Source organism: Mus pahari, chromosome 6 (assembly GCF_900095145.1).
Source record: "Mus pahari chromosome 6, PAHARI_EIJ_v1.1, whole genome shotgun sequence".
NCBI classification, from domain to species: Eukaryota; Metazoa; Chordata; class Mammalia; order Rodentia; family Muridae; genus Mus; species Mus pahari.
The window spans coordinates 69,762,433-69,786,580 of record NC_034595.1 but is presented as its reverse complement, the minus strand read 5'-3'; the positions used below and the strand labels follow the sequence as shown (position 1 = coordinate 69,786,580).

At 46.0% G+C, this 24,148-nt stretch overlaps 2 protein-coding genes across 2 annotated transcripts in view; one reads left to right on the top strand and one right to left on the bottom strand.

Moving 5' to 3' along the window:
• Positions 1-14,209: 14,209 nt before the first annotated feature.
• Positions 14,210-21,023, bottom strand: Ebna1bp2 (EBNA1 binding protein 2). The gene is made up of 9 exons (XM_021200044.2): positions 20,739-21,023; positions 20,581-20,664; positions 20,218-20,390; positions 19,552-19,675; positions 18,556-18,645; positions 18,236-18,311; positions 17,667-17,760; positions 16,215-16,377; positions 14,210-16,080 (listed from the first exon to the last, which is right to left on the bottom strand). Exons 1-9 carry the CDS (start codon positions 20,802-20,804, stop codon positions 16,030-16,032), a joined length of 921 nt encoding a protein of 306 aa, XP_021055703.1. The 5' UTR covers positions 20,805-21,023; the 3' UTR covers positions 14,210-16,029.
• The window catches only part of Cfap57 (cilia and flagella associated protein 57), a 67,286-nt gene continuing 63,698 nt past the window's right edge, over positions 20,561-24,148 (top strand). Inside the window, exons 1-2 of the mRNA XM_021200043.2 lie at positions 20,561-21,060; positions 21,350-21,511. Coding sequence (XP_021055702.1) covers positions 21,355-21,511 — 157 coding nt within the window. The 5' untranslated portion in view covers positions 20,561-21,060; positions 21,350-21,354. The remainder of the gene's footprint in view (positions 21,061-21,349; positions 21,512-24,148) is intronic.

Below are 24,148 nucleotides of genomic sequence, written 5' to 3'. Positions count from 1 at the left end.
GAGGAGGAGGAGGAGGAGGAGGAGGAGGAGGAGGAGCAAATTTGTAGGAAACCCTTAAAAGTGCTCAACATCTTTAGCTATCAGGGTCTTGCAACTTAAAACTACATAAGGATTTCATCTCACCCCAGTGAGAATGGCCAGCCACCCTCAAGAATGCAAATGAAAACAGACTGGTGTGGATGGGGAGAACTGGACTGCTTACACACTGCTGGTGGGAGTGTAGACTAGTGCAGCCACTTGGAAAATCAGTATGGAGGGTTCTAATAGACATAGAACTGCCGTATGACCCAGCTATACCACTCCTGACATATACCCAAAGGACTTTACCTCCTACTACAGAGACGGACACATCCATGTTCAATACTGCTCTATTTACTATGAACTAGGAAAAGGAATCAAATTAGACGGGCTTCAACAGATGGATAGATAAGAAGAAATGGGTGGTGCATGTTTACAGTGGACTATTACTCTGCTATAAAGAAAAAAGAGATCATGATATATACGGGTAAATGTGTGTAACTGGAGCAATTTAGTATGAGTGGTGTAACTCAGAATGACACATATGGTATTGTGAGGGTCCATGACTCGTGAAGAATGATACCCCAGACTCAAATAGTATGCAACAGCAAAGAGTGTTTGTTCTGCAGAGAACCCGCAAGCAGGAGTCCATCATACTTCAGTGTGGAAGACAGAGGTGTGGAATCTACTGTTAGGTCAATTTACTGTTAGGGTAGGCATGCATGACTTTTACCTTTCTTTCCCTTGATTGGTTGGCTCTATCTCCAGGGTGCTTTTGTGATTGGTTAAGGCTCTAGGGGATTAGCTGCCAGTGATGGGTGGTTTTTCCTGGAATTGACTTGTTTCAGCTTTTCCAGTTCTGGGAAATAGACACTTAGGCCTCGTCTCCCAAACTGTCAGGTTGCAGCCTGTCATGGAGTCAGCCTGGCTCTGGCTAACTCTGTCCTCTCAGTATGTTTTCTCTCACGTGTGGATCCTGCCTTCAAGTCTTTTGCTTAGTGTTTCACGAGGAATTGAAGTGGAAGCCAGGAACCTAGAAAAGAGACAGGAAGGTCATGTCATAGTAAGGTAAGAGGCAAAGTAGATTATAAGTAAAACCTCCAAATTTAAAATTAAAAAAAATGCTGAAGGTCACAATGGTCACTGTATTCCAGGAGACATAAATGAGATACACACTGTACACACACACACACACACACACACACACACACACAAAACTTTCTAGGGCTTTTCAGGTTTAAAAAAAAAAAATACTGGCCTGGCCTCAGGAGCTGTGGTTGGGTTCAGCAGTCTCTCTTGCTTTCTGCCTAGGCAATTATCTTTCTCACCTTTGGGCATCATGTGTTCTTTCTAGAAATCTGAGTTTTCCGAACTCAGCCCTCCTCCATTGTCTTCCTCCAGATCTGTAAATGATCTCACTGTCTCTTTACAGCCTTAGGACACCTTTCACAAACCTCTCCATGCTGACTTTCTAGCTTTGAAGGTCCCCTGCTACATGCTTCAAAACTGTCTTAGTTATTTGTATTTTCGTGTGACTCTAAAGTCAGGATTCCTTTCCACTCACTCTCAAACTCAAACACCATTAAGTAACGGGTACATCTGCTATCCACATGGTGTTTCATTACAGCTGTAAGATCTGAGGACCTTCTGTTTTCTTTTCTTTTTTTTTTTTTTTAAGATTTATTTATTTATTATATGTAAGTACACTGTAGCTGTCTTCAGACACTCCAGAAGAGGGCGTCAGTTCTTGTTAGGGATGGTTATGAGCCATCATGTGGTTGCTGGGATTTGAACTCCGGACCTTTGGAAGAGCAGTCGGGTGCTCTTACCCACTGAGCCATCTCACCAGCCCGACCTTCTGTTTTCTTATAACGTGAGTCTTCCAGGCAGCGAACAGCATGCATCTCTCTATTTGTTTGGATGTTCCTCAGTTGGCCTTGAACTGCGGCCATGTTCTGTAGGAAAGAGCTGTCTGTAGTAGTGACTTTTCTCCTTTCTACGACAGAAGCAACTTAAAGGAGGAAGACTCTTATTTGACTCATGGAAGACATAGTGGGGTTCATGGAGGCAGGAGGATGTGGCAGAGGCACCTCATGTCTCAGAAGATCAGGAATCATCGGGTGTGGGACACACTCTCACTGATCTACCTCCACCAGACAGGACCCACAACCTTCCACAAAAGCACTGGCAGCCAGAGGTCACTAGCTGAAACATATGTCCTGTGGATGGCAGTTTGTGTTCCAACCATAACAAGGTGTGGCACATTTCTCGTTTTATTGATTTCTAGATATTAGATAAATTAGTACTGTTTGAGTGGCATGATTTCTTCATTTTTCTATTTTCAATTTGATTATTAATAATTTAACTATTAGTTACATTTAACTAGCAATCCAACTAATAGACTATTACTAGCCTATTATAAATAGGAATAACAACAATTGAGTTACTTTGAATTTAATCTGGTGACAGCAATTCATTTATGCCTCGTGACCTCTGAACTCTCTAGATTCTCAATGCATGCATCAATTTTATTTCTTCCTGTGCAATCTTTTTCTTTTTCCTGGCTTAGTCCACTCCTGGGTCATCAGCACAGTAGTGTGTAGGAGTGCTGACTGACTCTGTTACAGTCATTCTAGCCTCAAAAGGAAGTGTTTCCAGACGGTACTGCACCAAGCCTTAGGTTTTTCTATATTTAAAAAAAAATTACCAGACGAAGGACATTCTTTTCTATTTCCAATGTTGTACAATGTTATCATGAATGAATAGTTGAACTTTATCAAATGTGTTTTTACATCTGTAGAGATGATAATAACACTATCTAAATTCTATTAGTAATATATTAAAGATGTGGACCCTGAGACAGGAGAGCCCGTCACATGGTGTAGGTCCGCTCTCCCTTAAAACCTTAGTTTTTCATTTTTATTTTCATTTGACTTTATGTGTATGATTATTTTTTTCCTGCATGTATGTCTTCATACTATGTGTATTCCTGGTGTACACAGAGGCCTGGAGAAGGTGTTGTACCTCCTAGAACTGGTGTTACAGACAGTTGTAATCTGCCATGTGGGTGCTGGGAGTTAAGAGTTAAGCGCTCTTAACCAGTGAGCCACCTCGCCAGCCCCAGACTACACTCTTTCAACTGAAAAACAGCAATCCAAGTGTGGTGGCTTGAATGAGGATCGCTCCCATAGGCTCATGTTTGAATGAATTCTTCGACTCCAGTTACTGGAACTGTTTGAGAAGGACTGGGAGGTGGGGACGTGTTGGGGGAGGTATGTCACTAGGGGAAGGCTTTGAAGTTTCAGACTAACCCTCTGAAGCTGAAAGCAGGGCCCAATTAAGTTTGCTTCTATAAGTTGCCTTTGAAGTTGCCTTGGTCATAGTGTCTCTTCATAACACTAGAACACTGTAGTGTCCGGTTTTGTGTGTCAACTTGACACAAACTGGAGTTATCATGGAGAAAGGAGCCTCCCTTGAGGAAATGCCTCCATGGGATCCATCTCTAAGGCATTTTCTCAATTAGTGATCAGGGGTGGGAAGGCCCATTGTGGGTGGTGCCAGCCCTGGGCTGGTAGTCTTGGGTTCTATATGAAAGCAAGCTGAACAAGCCAGGGGAAGCAAGCCAATAAGCAGCAGTCCTTCATAGTTTCTGCATCCACCCCTACCTCCAAGTTTCTACAATGTGTGAGTTCCAGTCCTGACTTCCTTTGGTGATGACCAGCAATGTGGAAGTGTAAGCTGAATAAACCCTTTCTTCCCCAACTTGCTTCTTGATCACGATGTTTGTGCAGGAATAGAAACTCCGACTACGACAACAAATACCAACCTAGGCATGATGATGCATGCCTATAACCCCAGACCTTGAGGAGCAGAGGTAAGAAGATCAGAAATTCAAGATTATTCTCTACTACATAGCAATTTCAGGGTCAGCCTGGAACAGATGAGATTGTGTCTCAAAAAAAAAAAAATAGAAATGGAAAGGGAAGGGAAGGGAAGGGAAGGGAAGGGAAGGGAAGGGAAGGGAAGGGAAGGGAAGAGAAGAGAAGAGAAGAGAAGAGAAGAGAAGAGAAGAGAAGAGAAGAGAAGAGAAGAGAAGAGAAGAGAAGAGAAGAGAAAAATATGCCAACCTATTTAGATGAGCCAAAGAGAATATAAAATCTTTTCATCAATGTGAGGTGCCAAGCTCCATTTTGGTAGATACACAGAGCCTGTCCCATACCCTCAGTCACTCCTGGGGAGCAGTAAATGTTTTGGGAGAAATTATGGAGGAATAAAACCAGTTATATTCAGAAATCCTATAATGAAACAAGGTTACCAATGGAGCCTAGCTGGAATGTGAACACAGCAGAGATCCAGACCTGAGCAGTATGGAAGCTACATTTCGGCAGGGCTTCAAAAGGAGGTCTCAAGTCAGGCTGGAGAGTGGCTCGGCGTCAAGAGCACTTACTGCTCTTGCAGAGGACCTAGGTTAGAGTCTCAGCACCCACATAGTGCCTCAAAACCATCTGTAACTCCAGTTCCAAGGGATCTGTTGTCCTCTTCTGGCCTGCAAGGACACCAGGCACACTTGGTGCACATACATGCACGTGGCCAAAACACTCATACTCATAAAATAAATAAATCTTTTTTTTTTATTTTTTTAAAAAAAAAAAAAAACAGATGGAAAGCAGAGGCCAGGGTCTCAGAGCTACATAGACATTAAAGAAGCATCAAGAACAAAATTAAGAAAAGTGTTACAGTTTTTATAGGAAGGAGATCCAGGAGACCAGGACAAAACAGGACAAGGCAAACAGTAGTGGGTGGCAGAAAACCAAGAGGTTGTCAGATAAAAGAACCACACTACAACCCACACCCCCTCCTGCTTCCTGAAGTCCCACTCTCAAGCCCTACTGGAAGTACTAATAAATGCAGGGGTGGCAATGTGTCCTTTCAGGGACATCCAGGTTGTAGTTTAATCCAGGAAAAGCAATGAATAGCCAGGGAGGACACAGAGCCAAGACTGCTTGTCATATGATTGGACAGCATAAGCACACAACTGAAGCTTTATGAAGCTGGGATGGAAAAGGGATGGGGCCAGGCCAAGGAAGGAAAAATCAGAATACTGTAGAGGTGAGTTCAGAAGAGACAGGATGATCTTGGGAACCATATGATGATGAGAGAAATCAGGTGTGGAGAGAAGAGGTACTGTGTGAGACAGAACAGTGTGGGAAACCCCGTGATCATCGTCGTGGACCAGGCATCTCAAATAGTGAGAATGTGCAGACGTTAGTCACCACACGCTCAGGAGGCAGCAGCCATCCTTCCAGCTTGCTCCTTGGATTTATTATGAATCTATGTAAGAGTTAGACAACAGAGCTGGAGGGATGGCTGAGTGGTGCCTATCTGTACTCAGCTCTCTTTCTTCACACTCAGGAGCTCCAGGACCCCCTGCTTAGAGGATGGTGCCACCCATAGTGGCATGGGTCTTCCCACACCAGGTAAGACAAATCCCCACGGGCCAGCTCAAAATAGACAGCCCCTCACTGAGACTCTCTGCCCAGGTGATGCGAGGTTGTATGAAGTTCACAATTTAAGCTTTTCCCATCTTCCCAATTCCACCATCAGGAGGACTGCCACCCACCCCAAACTCTTGGCGCTGTCCTAGCCCTTTGACCTACTGAGGGGCAAAACAAATGTATCTTATTTGGGGAACAGGAAGGGACGAAGGCTACAGATCCATTTCTTTGTTATTGCATAAGAACACTCAGACCTAGGCAATGGGGCCAACTCCCTGGCTGGCAGAATCTACCCACTGAACCAAAAGGGTGGGGTCCTAAGTCATAATGGTTGATGCAACAAGTGATGTACGACACTGACACGGGAGCAGGCCTGGCAGGTGCTCAGACACAGACTGCAGTGAAGTGAGAAGCTGCAGTCTAATGAAAAGATGACCAGAAAGCTTCCTCGTATGTTCTCGGCTCAGCTGCAGCCACGTTCCTCACCTGAGACTGGTTATCCAGTCTCTCACCATCATAAAGCCCGCCTTCCTCTCCTGACCACTCAGTCTTCCAGCCTTCAGCCTGCTCTCCAGCAAGACCCACGCCTCTCCGTCTTCTGCCCTACCTCTTTCCCTCCCCTGGTAGCCCCTTCCTACTACCCCACCTTAAGGATCTCTGTGCCCAGCACCTCCGGACATTCAGAAAAGCGCACTGTGCATCTTCCTCCCCTCTCCTGCTACTCCTCCATCCTTGTCCCTACTCCCCCCAATAGCCCTGTTGAATAGTCCCCTTCTCTCTAGTCCCCACCTTCAGCCCTCCCACCCGCCCTCAGCCACACCAGGTGAGCCATCAATCTCATCGAAAGGTTCCCCTACTGCCCCCAGCATTCAGAAGTTCCAGGGCTGTGGGCACCTGGAAACTTGACCTTACAAACAAGGACTGCAGAACCATGGAGCCAGTGCGGAGTGCCTCTCTGGTTAGTCATGCGACCATACTCTGGTTTGTAACTTCTGTGGCCCTAATGCAGAGGTTTTCAACCTGTGGGTCATGATTCCCCACAGGGTCACATATCAGCCATCATATTTACATGACAATTCATACCAGCGGCAGAATTACAGTTATGAAGTGGCAACAAGGTAATTTTACGGTGGGGACACCACTGCATGGGTCACGGCATTAGGAAGTTTGAGACCCAACTGCCCTTTGTTCCTCCTGCCTGCTCAGCTGCCTCCCTCGGGCATCTGCATTTCCAGCAACCTTGGGTTAGAACCAGAGTTCAAATACCAGGAGCGGAGGTAGGGATGGAGCAGAGGAAGAAAGGGGAAAGGAAACACAGAAGGACGAATCCTGTTCATGCTCCTGTCACAGAGATGGGGCCTGTTTTGTTGTTCTGTTTTGGTCTCGTTCCTCCCAGAGTCTGTTTGTCCGTTTTTCCTCATCCTAGTCTTCAGAATCAGGCCAGAGACCACCTGCCCTGGGAACCAGCTCCTGCCACAAGGGGAGGGGTTCCTATTATACTTTCATCAAGATTCTGAGGGAGGGCCTATCAGCTACCTCTATCGCAAAGATGGACAGGTGGTAAAATCTAGAAGGCAGGCACTGTGCTCTGTCCTACCTACAGGGTCTCACATAAAAATCCCAGGGTCCTCTTGAGCTCACTATGTAATCTAGGATGATCCTGAACTCCTGATCTATTCACCTCCACCTCCCAAGTACCAGGACTACAGGCGTGTGCCACAATTCCCAGGCAGATGGCCCCAACAACCCCAACAGATCTTAGACAAAGCTGAATAATTCGTTATAATTTATTCAGAAATACAAGATATGAAAAATAGCCAAAATCCTCACAAGAGAAATTATTCCAGATATGACACTAATCCCCCAAACTGTAATCTCAGTACTATATAGTAACTGTGATGTTGTATTGATACAGACAGACAAATGCACCACAGGGTACCAGAAATGACACATGAAGCATTCTTAGGGTAATACCTGGATAAGACAGTTTGTTCCTGATACAAATGACTTGCTCCTTACATTTTCTAGTTGACTTCCGTGCTGCCTGGGTCCTGGCAGCTGATCCTAACCAAGAAGGAACCCAGAGATTTCTAGAGAAGTCAGCCCCCTGAGGACACCAGTATTTCTCAGTTCACAGGGGTGGACTGAAGGGTCCAGGTAAGCAGTCACATGGTGCCCCTGGGCTGGGCACCTGGGAAATCGAATGTTAGAGCCTGGGGTGGAGCGAGAAGCTTCAGAGCCTCTGACCGCTCTTTTTCTTTTTCAAATTTTGTGGTTTTTAAAAGGTTTATTTTATGCATATGTTTTGCCTGCAATATACGTGCACCACACGTGTACCTGGTGCTCAGAGGTCAGAGGAGTATATCTGATAAACTGGAATCAGAGTTTCAGACAGCCATAAGCTGCCATGTGGGCACTGGGAACTGAACCAGTTCTTCTACAAAAACAGTACATGCTCTTAACCATTGAGCCATCCCTCCAGCCCTGACAACTCTTTCTCTCTGAGCTTCCACCCAGCACAGCACTGAAGCTGTCTGGGTACAATTCTGGTTTTAGAAGTCAAGAGGACTCAAGCTGAAAAAAAAAAAAAAAAAACCACTCAGATTTCAGGGTACAAACCTTCTTGCTAGGTTCCCACAAACTAACAACGTGGCTTCTTTAAAAAAAACGAAGACCATTTTCCTGTTTGCCTCAGGAACACAGTGAAAAGTCAGGCATGCCCACAATGACTAGGTACTTCTCTGGGCCAGCCAAGTGTGATGTCAGTGTGTCTGGATGATGTAGAGGTTTATGTAATGGCATTAACAAGAGTCAGCCAGCCAAGCACACAGATAGAGATAGCACGGCTAATGTGTTTTGTGCTCAAATAACAAATAAAAGCTCTGATCCAAGAGAACTTTCTCTGATGGTGGCAATGTTCTAGATCTGTTCTGTGGCCATTGTGACTAGTGAATGGAGACAACATTCTAGATCCGTTCTGTGACCACTGTAATAAGTGAATGTTGGAGACAATGTTCTAGATCTGTGCTGTGGCCATTGTGACTAGTGAATGGAGACAACATTCTAGATCCGTTCTGTGACCACTGTAATGAGTGAATGTTGGAGACAACGCTCTAGATCTGTGCTGTGGCCACTTGGAACTAGTGAACACTTGGAACATGGCTGGTATGATGAACAGGACTGTGTGTGCGTGTACATTTGTATACAGATTTATGTATAGGGGTATATATGGATTGTGTCTTTTTTAAAGACCTCAGGCTTATCCTTTGAGTGTCATTCCTCAGATTGTGTCCACCCTTTGAGGAGGAATAGGGTCTCTCACTGACCTGGAGCTCACCAAGTAGGCTAGACTGGCTAGCTAGCAAGCCCAAGGGACATACCCAGTCCTGTTCTCCCCAGCACTGCAGTCACACGTGTGTATTTTTAAAGTGCCTAGCTCTTAAAATGTGGGTTCTTGTGATCAAACTCGTGGCTTCATGCTTACAAAACAAGCACTTTGCCTGCTGAGCCCTTTCCCCAGTCCCAGACACTACTTATTTTTAAGTTGTGTTCAATCTTCGCCATTTAAACTCAAGTAGTCCCACATACCCAGCAATCACTGTACTGAACAATGCTGTTCTAGGCTTCCAGGTCCTGGCCTACTTGAAAGAGTTCAGGATCACCTGAGTGGAGTTTGGTCAATAATGGAAGCTCTGTAACTAACAAGAAGGGCTGTGAAGGAAGGACGGTTGTATATGGGGCAAGTAGGTGGAAATCATCCAGGTTAAGCAATCAGGCAACTTGGAAAAATATTAGCACAAGGAATTTAACACCGCTTTCTCCTCTCTCTTCAAGAGTAAAGCCCTGGGTGGAAAGAATACACATGGACATGTTGCGTCCTTCACCTTCCTAGACAGCTGTGGCAAGCTCACCGCACTCGACAGGAAGGACCAGTGTGGCTGGCCCAGCCAGCCCAGCTTGCTTCAGACTCCTTTGGAACCTGCAGATAATAGACTGTGTTTGTCCAAGTTGCAAGAGGTCTGAAGCACTCTGTGCCTTCTCATTATAAACTTGGGAACAATGTCATCAGGTGACCCTGGTGACAACCCAAGACATTATACTCTCCAGAACATTAGATACAGGTACTGTGGACCCATGAGATGCATCCCAGCCAGTTTGGTCATCGACATAAGTGGGAAACCCTCACCTCATTCAGGAAGAGGACCCCCAACTCCAATATGGAAACATGGGAAGCCACACAGAGGGGGCATCTCCGCATGTCTCCTTATTTATATTTGCTTAAACTATATTGATTACGTTTATTGCAACAGTATCGTTTCTGTAAAATTCATGTCAGCTTTCTGTGACTCCTTCAGCAATTTCGACAAACCTATGCCAAATACCCAGTGTGTACTGGATGTTGTCCTTGGACGGAGGAGTCTGCAAGGCAGCGGCTCCTCACCTCCTGGGGCCTGCTTTCTAGTGTACACTGCCTGGGGGAGTGTATCAATGGGGGAGTGTATCAACAGCCGTGGCTTTCAAAGTACACAGCTGGAAGAGAAGTCCGTCAGGGTGGGCCTGGTGCTCAGAAATCCCTTAGTCCATAAACTGCTGAGCACTTCTGCAGTTCTGAAGGACCTAGAAGTCATGATGACCTTTTAGAATAGAGACATTAGATTTTCAGAGTACCAAAAGGCCATTGATCTTTTCAATGTCATCAAACAAATTTGTATGGAAAGTTATTGTCTTAGTTAGGGTTTTATTGCTGTGAAGACACCATAACCATGCCAACTCTTAAAAAGGAAAGTGTTTCGTTGGGGCTGGCTTACAGTTCAGAGGTTTAGTCCATTCTCATCAGGGCAGACTGTCTGGCTAGCCTCTGCGTGCCTGGGAGACTGGGTTATCTAGGTCAGGCTAGCCTCTGCATGCCTGGGAGACTGTCTGGGTTATCTAGGTCAGGCTAGCCTCTGCATGCCTGGGAGACTGTCTGNAGGCTAGCCTCTGCATGCCTGGGAGACTGTCTGGGTTATCTAGGTCAGGCTAGCCTCTGCATGCCTGGGAGACTGTCTGGGTTATCTAGGTCAGGTTAGCCTCTGTGTGTGCCTGGGTGACTGTCTGGGTTATCTAGGTCAGGCTAGCCTCTGCATGCCTGGGAGACTGGGTTATCTAGGTCAGGCTAGCCTCTGCATGCCTGGAAGACTGTCTGGGTTAGCGTCTGGAGACATCTGTGAGTAGCATCTTGATTAGTTTGTTGTAATGGGAAGATGCACGCAAGTTGTGGACTGCCCTGATCCCACAAGGAAACCCAGCGGCACTCCAGCATCTATCACCTGCTCCTGGCTCTCCCACGTGAGTTTGCCTCCAGCTCCTGTCGGGATGAATTCCCTGCCATGATATACTGTATCCTTGAACTGTAAGTCAAAAATAAAAACACTTAAATTGCTGCTTAGTCGGGGACTTTTAATGTTTTAGTTTTGGTTTTTTATTGCAGCAGTGAGAAAAGTAACACTCTAATATATGCAGAGCTCATCCTTGGAGCTTAACGGTTCTGAGAATATACAGGACCTAGACTCAGGTACACATAAGGTCTGATTAAGGATCAGTTCTATTTTATACCACGGAAGCCTCTATGTGAACAACAGTGGACTGATATACACAATGACATCCAGCACGGGGTCACAAATTTGCACCACTCCCAGGTTGGGAAGGGAGAGGCTCATCTTCCTTTGGAAGGCTTGGAAATGTCCAGATCCAAAATCCAAGTATTCACTCACCTTGTTTTCTGTCTTCATTTTTGTTGGCCAAAAGAAGCCTTCACCCTCCTGGTCTCAGCAAAGTCCCCACCTCCCAGAGCAACAGACTGTGAACACTGTCAACAGCAGTTCAGACAGTGGCACTGGGTGGCAGGGTATCATTTGATTTGGTTGTCAGTTCACACATACACATTTCAGGCCCAATGACTTCCACTTAGTATCAGCGGAAGATCCTACTGGGCATTCAGTCAGGCATCAATTTGGAATGCATTCCAATCGCCTAAGTAGAGTTGAGATGCAGAAGTGAATCTTTATGATATAAAAAATAAATTATGTGTATTCTGACTGCATGTATGCATGTGCACCAACCACGTGCATGCCTGGTACCTGCGGAGGCCAAAAGCAAGCATCATGTCCCTGGAGATAAAGCTCTAAGCCATGTGGGTGCTGGGAATCCTCTGGAAGAGCAGCCAGGGCTATTAACTGCTGAGCTCTCTCCAGCCTACTGACTAAGGTTAAAGTGATCCTTGTGTTCCCACAGGACTGTTCCTTTTCAAGGAGTCAACATATTTCTGTTTTCATCTTTCCCAAAATCATCCAAAGTATAGATGTCATTAATGGTTACTGTTCAATGCAGAAGAAAATTTGTAAAATTAATGTGCACTTAGTAGGCTGTAAACAGCACACTATGATTCCAATGTCCACATGTCTTACCATATCACTGTGACATTGAGTAAGCTTTTCTTTTGGGTTTGGACTGAACCCAACACCTAGCATGCAATAAGTAGGTGCTCTACCATGAAGCATCTTTTTTTCAACATTACACTTTGTATTGTGCACGTGTGTGCTCACACATGTGGAGGTCGGAGGTCAACGTGGAAGAGTAAGTTCTGCCCTTCCACTGTGTGGATCCCTGGGATTGAACGCACGGCATCCGGTTTGGCAGCAAGCACCTTTAACCACAGAGCCATATAACTGGCCCATTTCTTTTCTCTGCCATGGCAAGTTGCCTTTCTATAGCCCACGTCTAGATTCTCTCTTAACCATTTGTGCTTTCCACGTCATGAAGTCTCTGAGGGTTTCATTCAAGTCTGTTGCTAATGTCACTTCTTTGGGAACATCCCTTTGTTCATGCGACTAAGTTTTCCTTTACTGAGTGTCTATGAGTGTATGACACCCCGATGTCAGCTATTTCCACAGTAACACCACTGCTTGCTTGTCCTAGCATTTCATTTCTGGGCACACCTTTGTCTTTGCCAGTCACTTCTCGTAAGGACTTAAATTACATGTGGGTTTATGCCTGGGACGAGAAGGCAACAGAACCACACTGTGCTATCCATGAGTTTTTTAAAAATGAGTGACAGGCACAATGACAGCCATGCATAGACTCTGAAAAGTTGTTGAGAGGTCACCACTACCTAACAGAACCATTCCCAGCAACACATAAGGGACAGAAATTTCATTGAAAGTGAAATCCATGCACACTGCAGAATACAAATGGCCTGCCTTGAGAACCACCGCACTTTCAATACAAGACAGCATTTTACCTCAAGCAATACGAATACTACTTGTGCATAGTGGTCAATTTATTTTCAGGGATGGAATGATAAGACATGATAGAAGTCCTACAAAAGAAACAATTAGTAAAATGGACTCTGCTCGTATGCCTTTGCTCAAGGAAAACGGGCGAAAAGACACTTCTAAGCCTTGTATAAAAGGGGGTGGCATTCATAATTCTCCATGGCAAACTGTTTTCCTAATCTCAGTGTGTTCCACACAGAACTCAAAAGCTTCTACTTCTGCGGCTCCCACTGGGCTAATGAGGTTACACTACTACGCCAGAGTGCTGGCAACTGCTAATATCAGGGCTTCTGAAAACACAACAGTGCAACCAGAACTCAGCTGAAATGGGATCATCAAAAACTATTTGCTTCTAGAAATTCACTAGCATATAAAACCACAACTGTCTCATGTGTGCACCAGTATGTCATAAGAAAACATGAAAATCTTCTTAGTAATACATGTGCTTCTTATTTTTAGTTTTCTTAAAAACAAAGCATGATTTCAGAAGCAAAGAGGAGAGCAGAAACAAGCTGGCTTCTACTCCATTAGCAGCAGGTCCCAGAAGGGGCCACACACCACACCTGCAGCCTCTCATAAGCACCTCAAAATCTCCAACCCGACCAGCAAGGCTCAGCAGACATTAAGGAATGCTGCCCCTGTATCCAGACCCCATCTGCACCACTGCCCCCCATCCCCAGGGCTCACACGCTGAAGGTACACAACCCTTTAAGTGATGGGATGAGGGGTCCTTTAAGTGATGAGTCCTGAGCCGGGCGTGGTGGCACACACCTTTAATCCCAGCACTCAGGAGGCAGAGGCAGGCAGATTTCTGAGTTTGAGGCCAGCCTGGTCTACAAAATGAGTTCCAAGAAACCCTGTCTCAGAAAATAAATAAATAAATAAACAAATAAATAAGAGATGAGTTTTAGGGGCAGATCCCAGGAGCATTGACATTGGTGGAGTTGGTAACTGTGTCATAAATTTTGTTCCTACAAAAGCAAGTTAAACAAGGCTGGCCTCACCTCTGCCTCCTGTAAGACCTCCCATCATCATGCCGCCACAGGGCCAGAAGTAACTATCATCCTGGACCTAAACTGACCAAAGCTGAGGTAAATAAACCTTTTTTTCTTTTTTTCCTTTTTTTTTTCTCTTTTGGTTTTTCGAGACAGGGTTTCTCTGTGTAGCCCTGGCTGTCCTGGAACTCACTCTGTAGACCAGGCTGGCCTTGAACTCAGAAATCCGCCTGCCTCTGCCTCCCGAGTGCTGGGATTAAAGGCGTGCGCCACAGCGCCCGACTGTAAATAACCCTTCTTTATGAAGTACTTCAACTCAGGTATTTTGATAGAGCAACACCGTATTTTAGGGCTTGCACTGCTGTGAACAGACACCATGATCAACCGCTTATAAGCACGTATCGTTGCGGCTGGCTGAGAGGTTCAGAGATTCAGTCCTTTATCAAGGCGGGAGCATGGGAGTCTAGGCATGCAGGGTACTGAGAGTACATCTTCATCTGAAGGCTGCCAGAAGACTGGCTCCCATCTGGTTAGGAGGAGGGTCTCATTGCCCACCCCAGTGACACACTTCTTCCAACAAGGCCACACCTAATAGTGCCACTCCCTGGGCCAAGCATATGCAAACCATCACAGGTATATTGCTACAAAACCCCAGCAGAATAAATCCCAAACGAGGGACTGCTTGATATAGAATATAGGGTTATACCTTAATTGTGACGTGGGCAGTGTTTAACGTGTGAAAGGGAGACAGGGCAGAGAGGGCTATAAAACCCAGTGTCCACAGCACAGAGGCGGGGTGCCTAATCCACAGCCATCTGCCCTTTTAGAAGCAGGAAGCTCTGGACACAGGCAGTGAGAACGAGATGCAAACACCCATTACCTTGACTGAACACCATCAACACTGTACACATATTCACTATAGCCATTAGTACTCAAGTGCTGCATCGGAATGGGGTACCAGCAAGCCTACAATCCCAGCACTTGGGAGGTAGAGGGAGGAGGAGGGGCTTGAGGCCAGCTTGGGCTACAGTTTGAGAATGTCTCAAAACAAAATGTAATCTGGAGCCAAATGTCCAAGGAAGAAAACAGTTCAAACAGGATGAAGGAGACAGAAGAAAATATTCTCAAAACATACCATTCCCATCTAGGAAACACTAGAACACTGTAACTGTGGGAAAGCATTAGTTCCCGAGATGATAAAATGGCAGGGAGGGGTTTCTAGGCAGATAAAAGCCTGAACCTGTAACATACAGTGGCACACACCTTTAATCCCAATACTCTGGAGGCAGGGGCAAGCAATGTCTTGTGTTTGAGGATACCTGGTCTACAAAGTGACCAAGACAGCCAAGGCTATACCAAGAAATCCTGTCTTGAAAAACAAAGTATTTTTAAAGTCTGAATCTTTCTAAACAGCCTAATCAAAGAATAAATACCAGCCCAGAAAGCAGAGCTCCATAGGGAAGCGCTTAGGAGGGAAGGATGGGAATGAAAAGCCCCAAGGTCCTCATGGCCACGGGAGGCAGCAGGACCCTGCCTGGGGCCCTCGCATCTTAAGCCACAATTCATACCTGTCAAATTAAAGTCACTTTCAGAATGGGAGGTGGAGAATTTTCCTGTTTCCTTTCCTTAAAAGATCTTAAAAATGGAACACAGCAAAAGGCATAAAATAAGAAAGGAAAGTACCAGGCACAGGAAGGAAGGGACCAATCTAGATGGCTAAAACAGACCAAGTAACGGTTTCTGCCAGACCTGGGCTCTCACAGGAACCTGCCACAGACAGTCCTTCCGAGGGATTCATGTAAAAAGGCCATCTGAAAGACGAGGAAAAAGTGAGCCGTAGGTTCAGCCTGCAGCTACCAAAAGAGAGGCATTACCAACAAACAGCAATATTCTTTTGGTTTAGATTTTGGGTTTTTTTCCAGACAGGGTTTCTCTGTGTAGCCCTGGCTGTCTAAACTCCCTCTGTACACCAAGCTGGCCTTGAACTCAAGAGAGATCGCCTGCCTCTGCTTCCCAAGTGCTGGGATTAAAGGCGTGTGCCACCACGCCCGGCTAGCAATATTCTTTAATGTGCAAACTTCTCCATCTTTTAAAAAGTATCTGGTTTTGACCCAAGAGTATCTTTCTTCCATAAGTTTAATTTATTAAAATAATTTTCTACAAAAAGCAGGACAAACGCTGAGTCTTCTATAAAGAAGACGATGCTACTCAGCGGGCTTTGCTCTTCAGTTTCTGTCTTGTTCGTTTTCCAGGTCTCTTCTGCACAAACGAAACAAAAACCACATGTTATCACACACAGCACTTGGCCTTCTGTGCCAGGGTTAGGAGTCAAGGGGAGTAGAAAGGGGGTTGAGAAGAGACTAATCGGGCCCCAACTTGGACCCCTCACTTACATTTGCCCCTTTCTTCCCAGGCCTCCTGGAGCCCTTGCCGTGAGCCACCTTGGCTCGGAAGCTGGAGACATCGTCGTAGCTCTCTCTAGTGTTCCATTTAGAGCCTTTCTTCTTTCCACCAAAACCAAACTTCTGATTTTTGTATCTTCGCTTGGCATTAGGCCTGGAAAAGGTGGCCCCACAGATAGTGCACTGTAAACCCCATGAGCTTTATAGCTGGGTGACAGCCACGGGTTCGTCTCTGTAGTCCGTAGCTCTCCTTGGCTTCTATTTTTACTCTACAAACCACCCAGGCAAACTCATCTGTTCATGACATAACTCGAGAAGGAAAACGAACACAGAAAAGGCAGAAAGGATCTCTAAGCACCACCAGCTCCCTGCTTCCACTGGCATCCACTGTAACGAAATCAGCTAGTTCAGCCCTAAGTGTCTCTATTCCTCTCATGGACAAAACCACAGTCAGCATTCAAATGTAACAAGTTTCAAGAACTTCTCCAATCCTGTCTAGCCAAACCATGCCACCTCCCCTCTTGGACTGGTTCCAGTTCCTTAGAAATGCCAACTTGCAATTGGTGCCTCCTACCATTGGCCCAGCACAGGCCTCGCCCTGCTTGTTGCATCGCAATCTCCCTCACCCGATATTCCAGTGCATGGCACTTGTGATGCACCACCCTTGCTCACTGGGGCTGCTGTGGAAGTGGAGACTAGACCTCCACTTCCCTACCTACCTTTTCTTTACACACACAGCTCTGGTACCTTCTCAAAATGGGAACATGACCTGCCCATAACTGAGTCGCACCACTGTTGTCCCCCTAATGCCAAAAGGATGAAGGTTCTCTAAGTCCTAGCCTCACGTCTCTGTGTCTCTGCTCATCCAAGGTCTTCCTTCTCTAAAGGCTTCTCTCCCACTTTCCTGCCCAGAGGTTCATGTCCTTCACACTAGGCTCAGGTGGGATGGCTCACCAGGATGCCATCCCCAGACTGTGCCAGGGCTTTAAGTGTGCTTCCCTCAGGTCTGTGTCCACCTACGCAGAGAGTGATCTGAAAAGAGGAGCGGTGAGCTGCCAGCTCCGCTTCAGTCTCCACAGCACTGAGACACAGAGCGCTGCCTCACAGTGAATGAAGCAATCACAAGGGAGGTACTCGAGGCCTCCCTCCTCGTGGTGGCTGGAACTACCTCTGACTTCTCTGGCTGACTCCTCACCATCACTCTGGGGGTCATGGAGTAGAAGAGTCAATTTGACACTCACCTCAAATGATCCAAGTACCAAGTTCCACCTTCAAACACTGCTATAGCCAGGAACCTACCCCATAGTATCAAAGTCTCTGACCCCTGAGCCATAGTGCCTGATACTAGAGGCCTGCCCTGGGGCGTTCCCTCACTGGACTGACTGTTGGCCACCACAAGACTGGCGCATCGTAAGGCAAAGGCGAACCGAGACCCTTACTTACCCTTTACTCGTCTGCTGGCCTTTACCTCCTGCTTTTGCACTGCGTTCCACAGGCTTCTGGTCACCCTCCAGGAAATCCAGCTTATCAGAGAAGCCTGTGCAGGGAGGAGCGTTCCCATCAGCACCACTGTATGTCTAGGAGCACTCAGGACGTGGCTGCTACTATTCCCTAACTGCATCTTAAGAAGCACATCTTGTGCCGGGCGATGGTGGAGCACACCTTTAATCCCAACACTTGGGAGGCAGAGGCAGGCGGATTTCTGAGCTCAAGGCCAGCCTGAGCTCAGAGTGAGTTCCAGGACAGCCAGGGTTATACAGAGAAACCCTGTCTCGAAAAAAAAAAAAAAAAAGAAANAAAAAAAAAGAAAAGAAAAGAAAAGAAAAAGAAAAAGAAAAAAGAAAAAAGAAAAAAGAAAAAAGAAAAGAAGCACATCTTGCTCCCCGCACCATTTTCCAAACATAAGCCCAGTGGATTTAAACCAAAGTTAACTGGCAGCACTGGAGAGCTCCCTCGGTCCTAAGGTACTGATGCCCAGGCTCCCTACACCTTTAGCAGACAGCCACACTGACCTTTCTGGTATTTCTTGATGGCATTCATCATATGTGCTTTCTCCCGCTGCCTCTTCTGCAGGACCTCAGTTTGCACCTGTGAGACAGACACGTCAGTCCTGCATCCCAAACCATCACTCCAGAGACTACCAGCCCAGCCACTGCTACCATACTATGTTGGATACACCCGGGTGTCCCACGGTGGCGAGTGAACCTGTGCTCAGGGACACCAGCAGACACTCTTTACCAGGATCAAACACGCACAGGGCCAGAACCAAACCCTACCAGTCTGCCCTGGCACGCCCGGCCGTGCCCTAGTCCACACAGGTGTTCTTTCTCACCTTCTTTCCATATTTCCTAAGCGCTCGAAGTTGCTTGGCCTTTTCAGATTTCTCCATGGCGGCCTGTTTAGTCTGCAGCTTCTGTCGAATCTAAAACACAGAGAGTTGTTAGGCACTATTTGGAGCACACTAGATCAGAGCACCCCTGTTTGACTAGCTCTGAACGCTGTGGAACTCATTTACTTTCCTAGATTTCCACATTAATACAATACAGTCCCAAAGCTTAGCCTGGAACCAAAAGTGTCCATGGGCTGCCAGAGCGTAAACGCGGCCCTGCCTCTCCAAGCATGCTTGTTCTGTCACAAAGCTGCCTGCTTATCATACAGATGTGTTTCTCCACAGATTAAGGCCAAACTGCAGCATCCTAATGGCCCACATCTGTAATAGAGTTCCAGCACACTGGTACCTCACCTCTCCCATCACACGCACATACTGTACTGAAAGCGTTAAGTAGTTATCAGTGTGACTGTCAGATATAGATGGATCTGTGCTTGTCTCAGGGTTGGCCTCTTGGGGTACCACCTGTAATTCTCTAAGCCAAAGACTGAGACCAAAGGAACAATTTTAAATACATCCTGGATGTGACGTCAAGTTTTTTTCTCCCACAGTTAAATGAAAATCAACCCCCCAATCTAAATCACAGCATATCTGAGTTATTCATCAAGTCTTCCTTTTCTAAAAAGCTAAAGGGTCAGAGAAGAAAACCCCATCTAGAAGCAACAGTATTCTCCTTGGCACTGTTGGGCCAGAACTCCAAGACTGTTGTGTCTGTACACTCCACTCACCCTGACGGAAGAAATGCACAAGCCTTCTTATTGTAGGGCCCGCACTCTCCAGATCTCTCTGATTTACCTAGGTGACTGGCATGGCTCTGAAGCAGAGACTGTGGAAATACTGGCTACAAACGCTACACATCTTTTTTTTTTTTTTTTTTAAGACTACAGGAATGACCCAGCTGGACAGATGAAACCCTGGCTCTCCAGAAGAAAAACCTACCTTTTGCATCTGCTGGTCAGACTTGGCCATTTCTGCAAAATAATCGGTGGGCCTCTTCGTAGGGACTTGGAGCTGATGGAGTCGGGGTAACACTGCAAGTACTGCTGCCTGGGCCTGTCGGTAGCTGACGTTCCAGGGCAGGGTGAAATGAGGGGAAAGGAAAGGCATTCACTTCTTACTGCCTCTCAGACGTGACCTAACCTCAGAGCTATCACATCCCACCAGCACTGGCAAGATAAAACAAAAACCGCCAACTAAAACTCCACGGATTGCACATATAACTGAAATCTCACTTTATGTTTATGAAGTAAAAATACTTCGAAGAGCAAGTCAGTTTAAAACAGCGAGCTTATGAAATACTAACAACGAGCTTATTAAATACTATGAACTGTCTCCCAGTCATTACAGAAAGATCACTCAAAACATTCCCTAGGCAAAGTCTGTTCTAATGATTGGAGGCACCCACACAAACTTCAAATGAATTATTCGGAAACATCCCTCAAGCAGGGTGCTGGTTAAATATTAACCAAGAATCTATTCTTTCGACCAGAGGAACCCACTAGCTCCACTCTCAGGCTCGTGCTAACCCCCCCAGTGCCTCTGAGGTTGCAGACACACTAAGACCCCCTTCCTGTAACTCCATCGCAGGACCCATAAGAAACATACAAACTCATTTCCCTCTGGAAGTCGTCTTCTGGATTAACACCTTTCTTCTGGTCCTGGTTCTGAGGTGTTGACTGAGTTTCACTGACTTCTGGCACTGGTCCCAGGGTCACGTCAAGCCTTTCCACCCACTCCAGATCCCGTCTGAATTCAGCCAAGCACTGCTTCAGGCCACTCTAGGTTAAGTCAGACACGGCGCTCATGAGAACCGCGAGTTTGTCTCCCTCAAACCCAAAGTCCTATGCTCAAATATCCGCAGAGGGTGACGACCATAGCGCACGGTGCACCTTTCCCACCAGAATCGGTCTCCCAAGAAGGACAGCGCTTGTGCGCATCCCAAGGACCCCGGCCCTCGCGCGAGCTCACCACGTCATTCACTGCCTTCTTCGGCTTCTCTAGCACGACATTGAGGCCTGGCTTCAGGAGTCCGCGGGAAAACGCATCCTGCAACTACAGACCGGAGCGTCTCGGTACCAAAGAGTCCCCGTCCCAGCCCCTGCCCCGCTAGTTCCACCGCGGTCTACCTCTTGATCTGAGGCCAGGCACGCATCCGACTCCGAGTCCGACTCTGAGAGCGGAGGGGTGTCCATCTCGCGGCCTTCCGCCCCGCGAGGTTCGGCTGCCACTCCACGTGCCCACAAGCAGCACCACCGCCAACAAATTCTCTACAAGCCTCTGGCTTTTCAACAGGGACTTCCGCTTCCGGGTGCAGAGCCGAACTTCCGGTTTTCTCGTTGCTATAGGAACTGCCCTGGCGTTTGGGCGTACCCGGATTGCTTCGGATCTTTAGGAAGAGCACCTACCGATCCCTGCGTAGTCTAGTAACCCAGAGCCGTGAAGCAAGAGGTAAATAGATTCTTTGGGGCCCTCCTAAGGACCTGAGGGTGGTGGGAGTGCAGGAGAGGAAGGCAAGGCTCGGAAAGAGCCGCGGGGGTGGGGTGAAAAGGAAGAAGAGTCTAGGGGCGGGGCGATGGAGGGGAGAGGCAGGGTCAGGGAGGGGCGGGCCCAAGGCCGAGCCGAGAGCGGGGCGGGGCGGGGCCAGGGGCGGGGCGGGGCGGGGCGGGGAAGGGGAATGCGCTGCGCGTCTTCATTCCCACCTGCTTGTCTTTTCATCTTTTGCAATACTTTTTGACAGGTACCATGTCCACCGTGGTAGCTCAGGCGCTTCATGTTTTTGGTCTTCGGCCTCATGTGACCAACAATGTCTTCTTCTTCGATGAACAGATCATTATATTTCCTTCAGGAAATCACTGTGTGAAGTACAATATAGATCAGAAATGGCAAAAATTCATTGCAGGTAAAAAAGAAAAAAAGAAAGAAAAACCCACCTTTTCCATTCTGACACATACATTAAAGGCATGTGCTATACAGAACCGCATAATCTCAACGATTGGGAAGATTGTTTTTTGATAACTGGGTTATCCACATATTTTTATAAATGTAAACAAAATAAATGTCAATTCACAATACTTAATCATAGATTAACCTGACACAAGTAAGCCAAATGACAGGTAAAATACCACACGTTTTAAAAGTACTTTTCCACTTCAGAGAAGAGTTACTTTAAACAGTGTTTTTCTTGTATTCTCCTGCAGTTGGGTTTGTCCTCACCAGAACCCTCTTTTGAGTCTAACAGTTTTGAGAGTACATGATCTTCATTGAACCCTTGAATGATGGAGACACTTATCTTAAGTGATAAATAACCTTTCTTAGAACCTGCCTCCTATTTTTTGTTTACAATAGTCCAGGCAATGATATTCAAGACATTTCCCCACTTTTATTTTTTGCATTGACCATTTTTATTACTTCATATGCATATATAATAGACCACACTACATATATGTAATCGTTAATGAGTTACTATTACATGAAGACCTGTATACCCAGACACCCAGGATCAGCCAGTTCCAGGGCTTCTTGACCCTCAATCCACCACCCCCCTACACACACACACACCAGCCCATCTTAGGTCTTACATTGTTTAACTACACATCTGTGTAACCTTATACAAAGTATACTTTTGCTTTCATAATTTTTCTATGTGTTACAAATGGAATAATAGTCTGTTCTGTTGCACACATATAACTGAGTCCATTTCATTGCAATCTGGCATTCCAGTCTGGGAACACAGACACCCATGCACAGATGTTACATAGCCATTCTAGGTTTGAGGGGCGTGTGGGAAATCATTATTTGCTATTAGAAGCATGACACTATAACCACCCTTCCATTCACATGTCTACATAGATTTCCCAGGACACACAGCCAAAACTAAGATTACTGAGAATCAGAATATGACCATATTGGTTTATAAATGCCCACCAACAATGCATAAGGGTACCTGTCACCCCACCCTCATTAACCCTTGGTATTGTCCAACTTCCTATTTTGTGTGTGTATATGTAATTCTAGTAATCCAAAAAAAGGAATCTGGTTGTTTTAGATACATGTTTGCATTGCTAATTAAGATGAGTATCTTTTCACATATTTATGGAACATACCCAGTTTTTTGTTGTTGTTGTTGTTGTTGTTGTTGTTTTGTTTTTTAAAGATTTCTTTTTTCTGGTTTTTCAAGACAGGGTTTCTCTGTGTAGCCCTGGCTGTCCTGGACCTCACNCTGTAGACCAGGCTGGCCTCCAACTCAGAAATCCACCTGTCTCTGCCTTCCAAGTGCTGGGATTAAAGGTGTGCACCACCACTGACCAGCTTATTTATTTATTTTAAAGAGTTATGTATACAGTGTTCTGCCTGAATGTATTCCTGCAGGCCAGAAGAGGGCACCAGATCTCATTACAGATGGTTGTGAGTCACCATGTGGTTGCTGGGAATTGAACCCAGGACCTCTGGAAGAGGTCTTAACCTCTGAGCCATCTCTCCAGCCCCTGGAATATCCCTAGTTTTGTGTTAATAGTTTTACTAATTTTTCAGTTACTTTTGTAAGATTTTGTTCTAAGGGGTATCTCTCTTATTTATAGACATATTTTACATATCCTGTATTCTAATCATTTATCAGGAATATATGTTAGAAATAATTAGCTAAGCAGTGGTGCCTTTAATCCCAGCACTGGGGTGGCAGGGGCAGATAGATCTCTGAGCTCAAGGCTAACCTGTTCTGCAGAGTTCCAGGACAGCTAGGGCTACACAGAGAAACCCTGTCACAAAAAAAAAAAAAAAAAAGTAAGAAAGAAATATTTTGTTGGGCGTGGTGGCACACGCCTTTAATCCCAGCACTTGGGAGGCAGAGACAAGTGGATTTCTGAGTTCGAGGCCAGCCTGGTCTACAGAGTTCCAGGACAGCCAAAACTATACAGAGAAACCCTGTCTCGAAAATAATAATAATAATAATAATAATAATAATTGACTGGGTATAAAAATATTTTGAATACAGGTTTTATTCCACTGTCTTTGGGCCTCTGCTTTGTATCGGTGGATCAGTGTATTTTATCATTGTGTCAATGTAACGTTGTATTAGTGAGTAGGAGGAACGTTTCCCACCATAGGGCCTGTCAGAGAACACTGGAGCAAGCATTTTCCCCGTGCTACCCCCAGGCACCAGCATGATCCCACAGAATCCTACCTGTTAACTTCTCACTGTCCCCCCCATCCTTGCTTCAGCCCCAACCTCTGCCCTTGGCTTCAGAATCTTGTTCATCTTCTACACCCCTTTACCCCAGATTTTCACAGTGTTCATTCAAGTCCTAATCTTATTATTTCCTCTTCCCTCATGGTTTTCCTTGCTGGATACTCAAACCTGTGTTAAAGACGTCATTACAAGAGCAATGAGGCAGAAGTGCAGTAAATCTGTAGATAAATATGTAACCTTAATATATCGTAGAAGTAGCGTGAGGGGTCAATGCAGGCTTGGGAAGCCATGTAGAGTCTGGTTTCTTTTCTTTTTTTAAAAAGTGTGTGTGTGTGTGTGTGTGTGTGTGTG

Bases quoted from the DNA above. Each gene is read 5' to 3' on its own strand.
- Ebna1bp2 (XM_021200044.2), bottom strand. From the start codon at position 20,804: ATGGACACCCCTCCGCTCTCAGAGTCGGACTCGGAGTCGGATGCGTGC. The intron at 18,312-18,555 runs GTGAGAAAGAAC...TCTGTCTCACAG, and splicing joins TTAGGAAATATGGAAAGAAG to GTGCAAACTGAGGTCCTGCA. The intron at 16,081-16,214 runs GTAAGTGAGGGG...TCGTTTGTGCAG, and splicing joins CTGGGAAGAAAGGGGCAAAT to AAGAGACCTGGAAAACGAAC.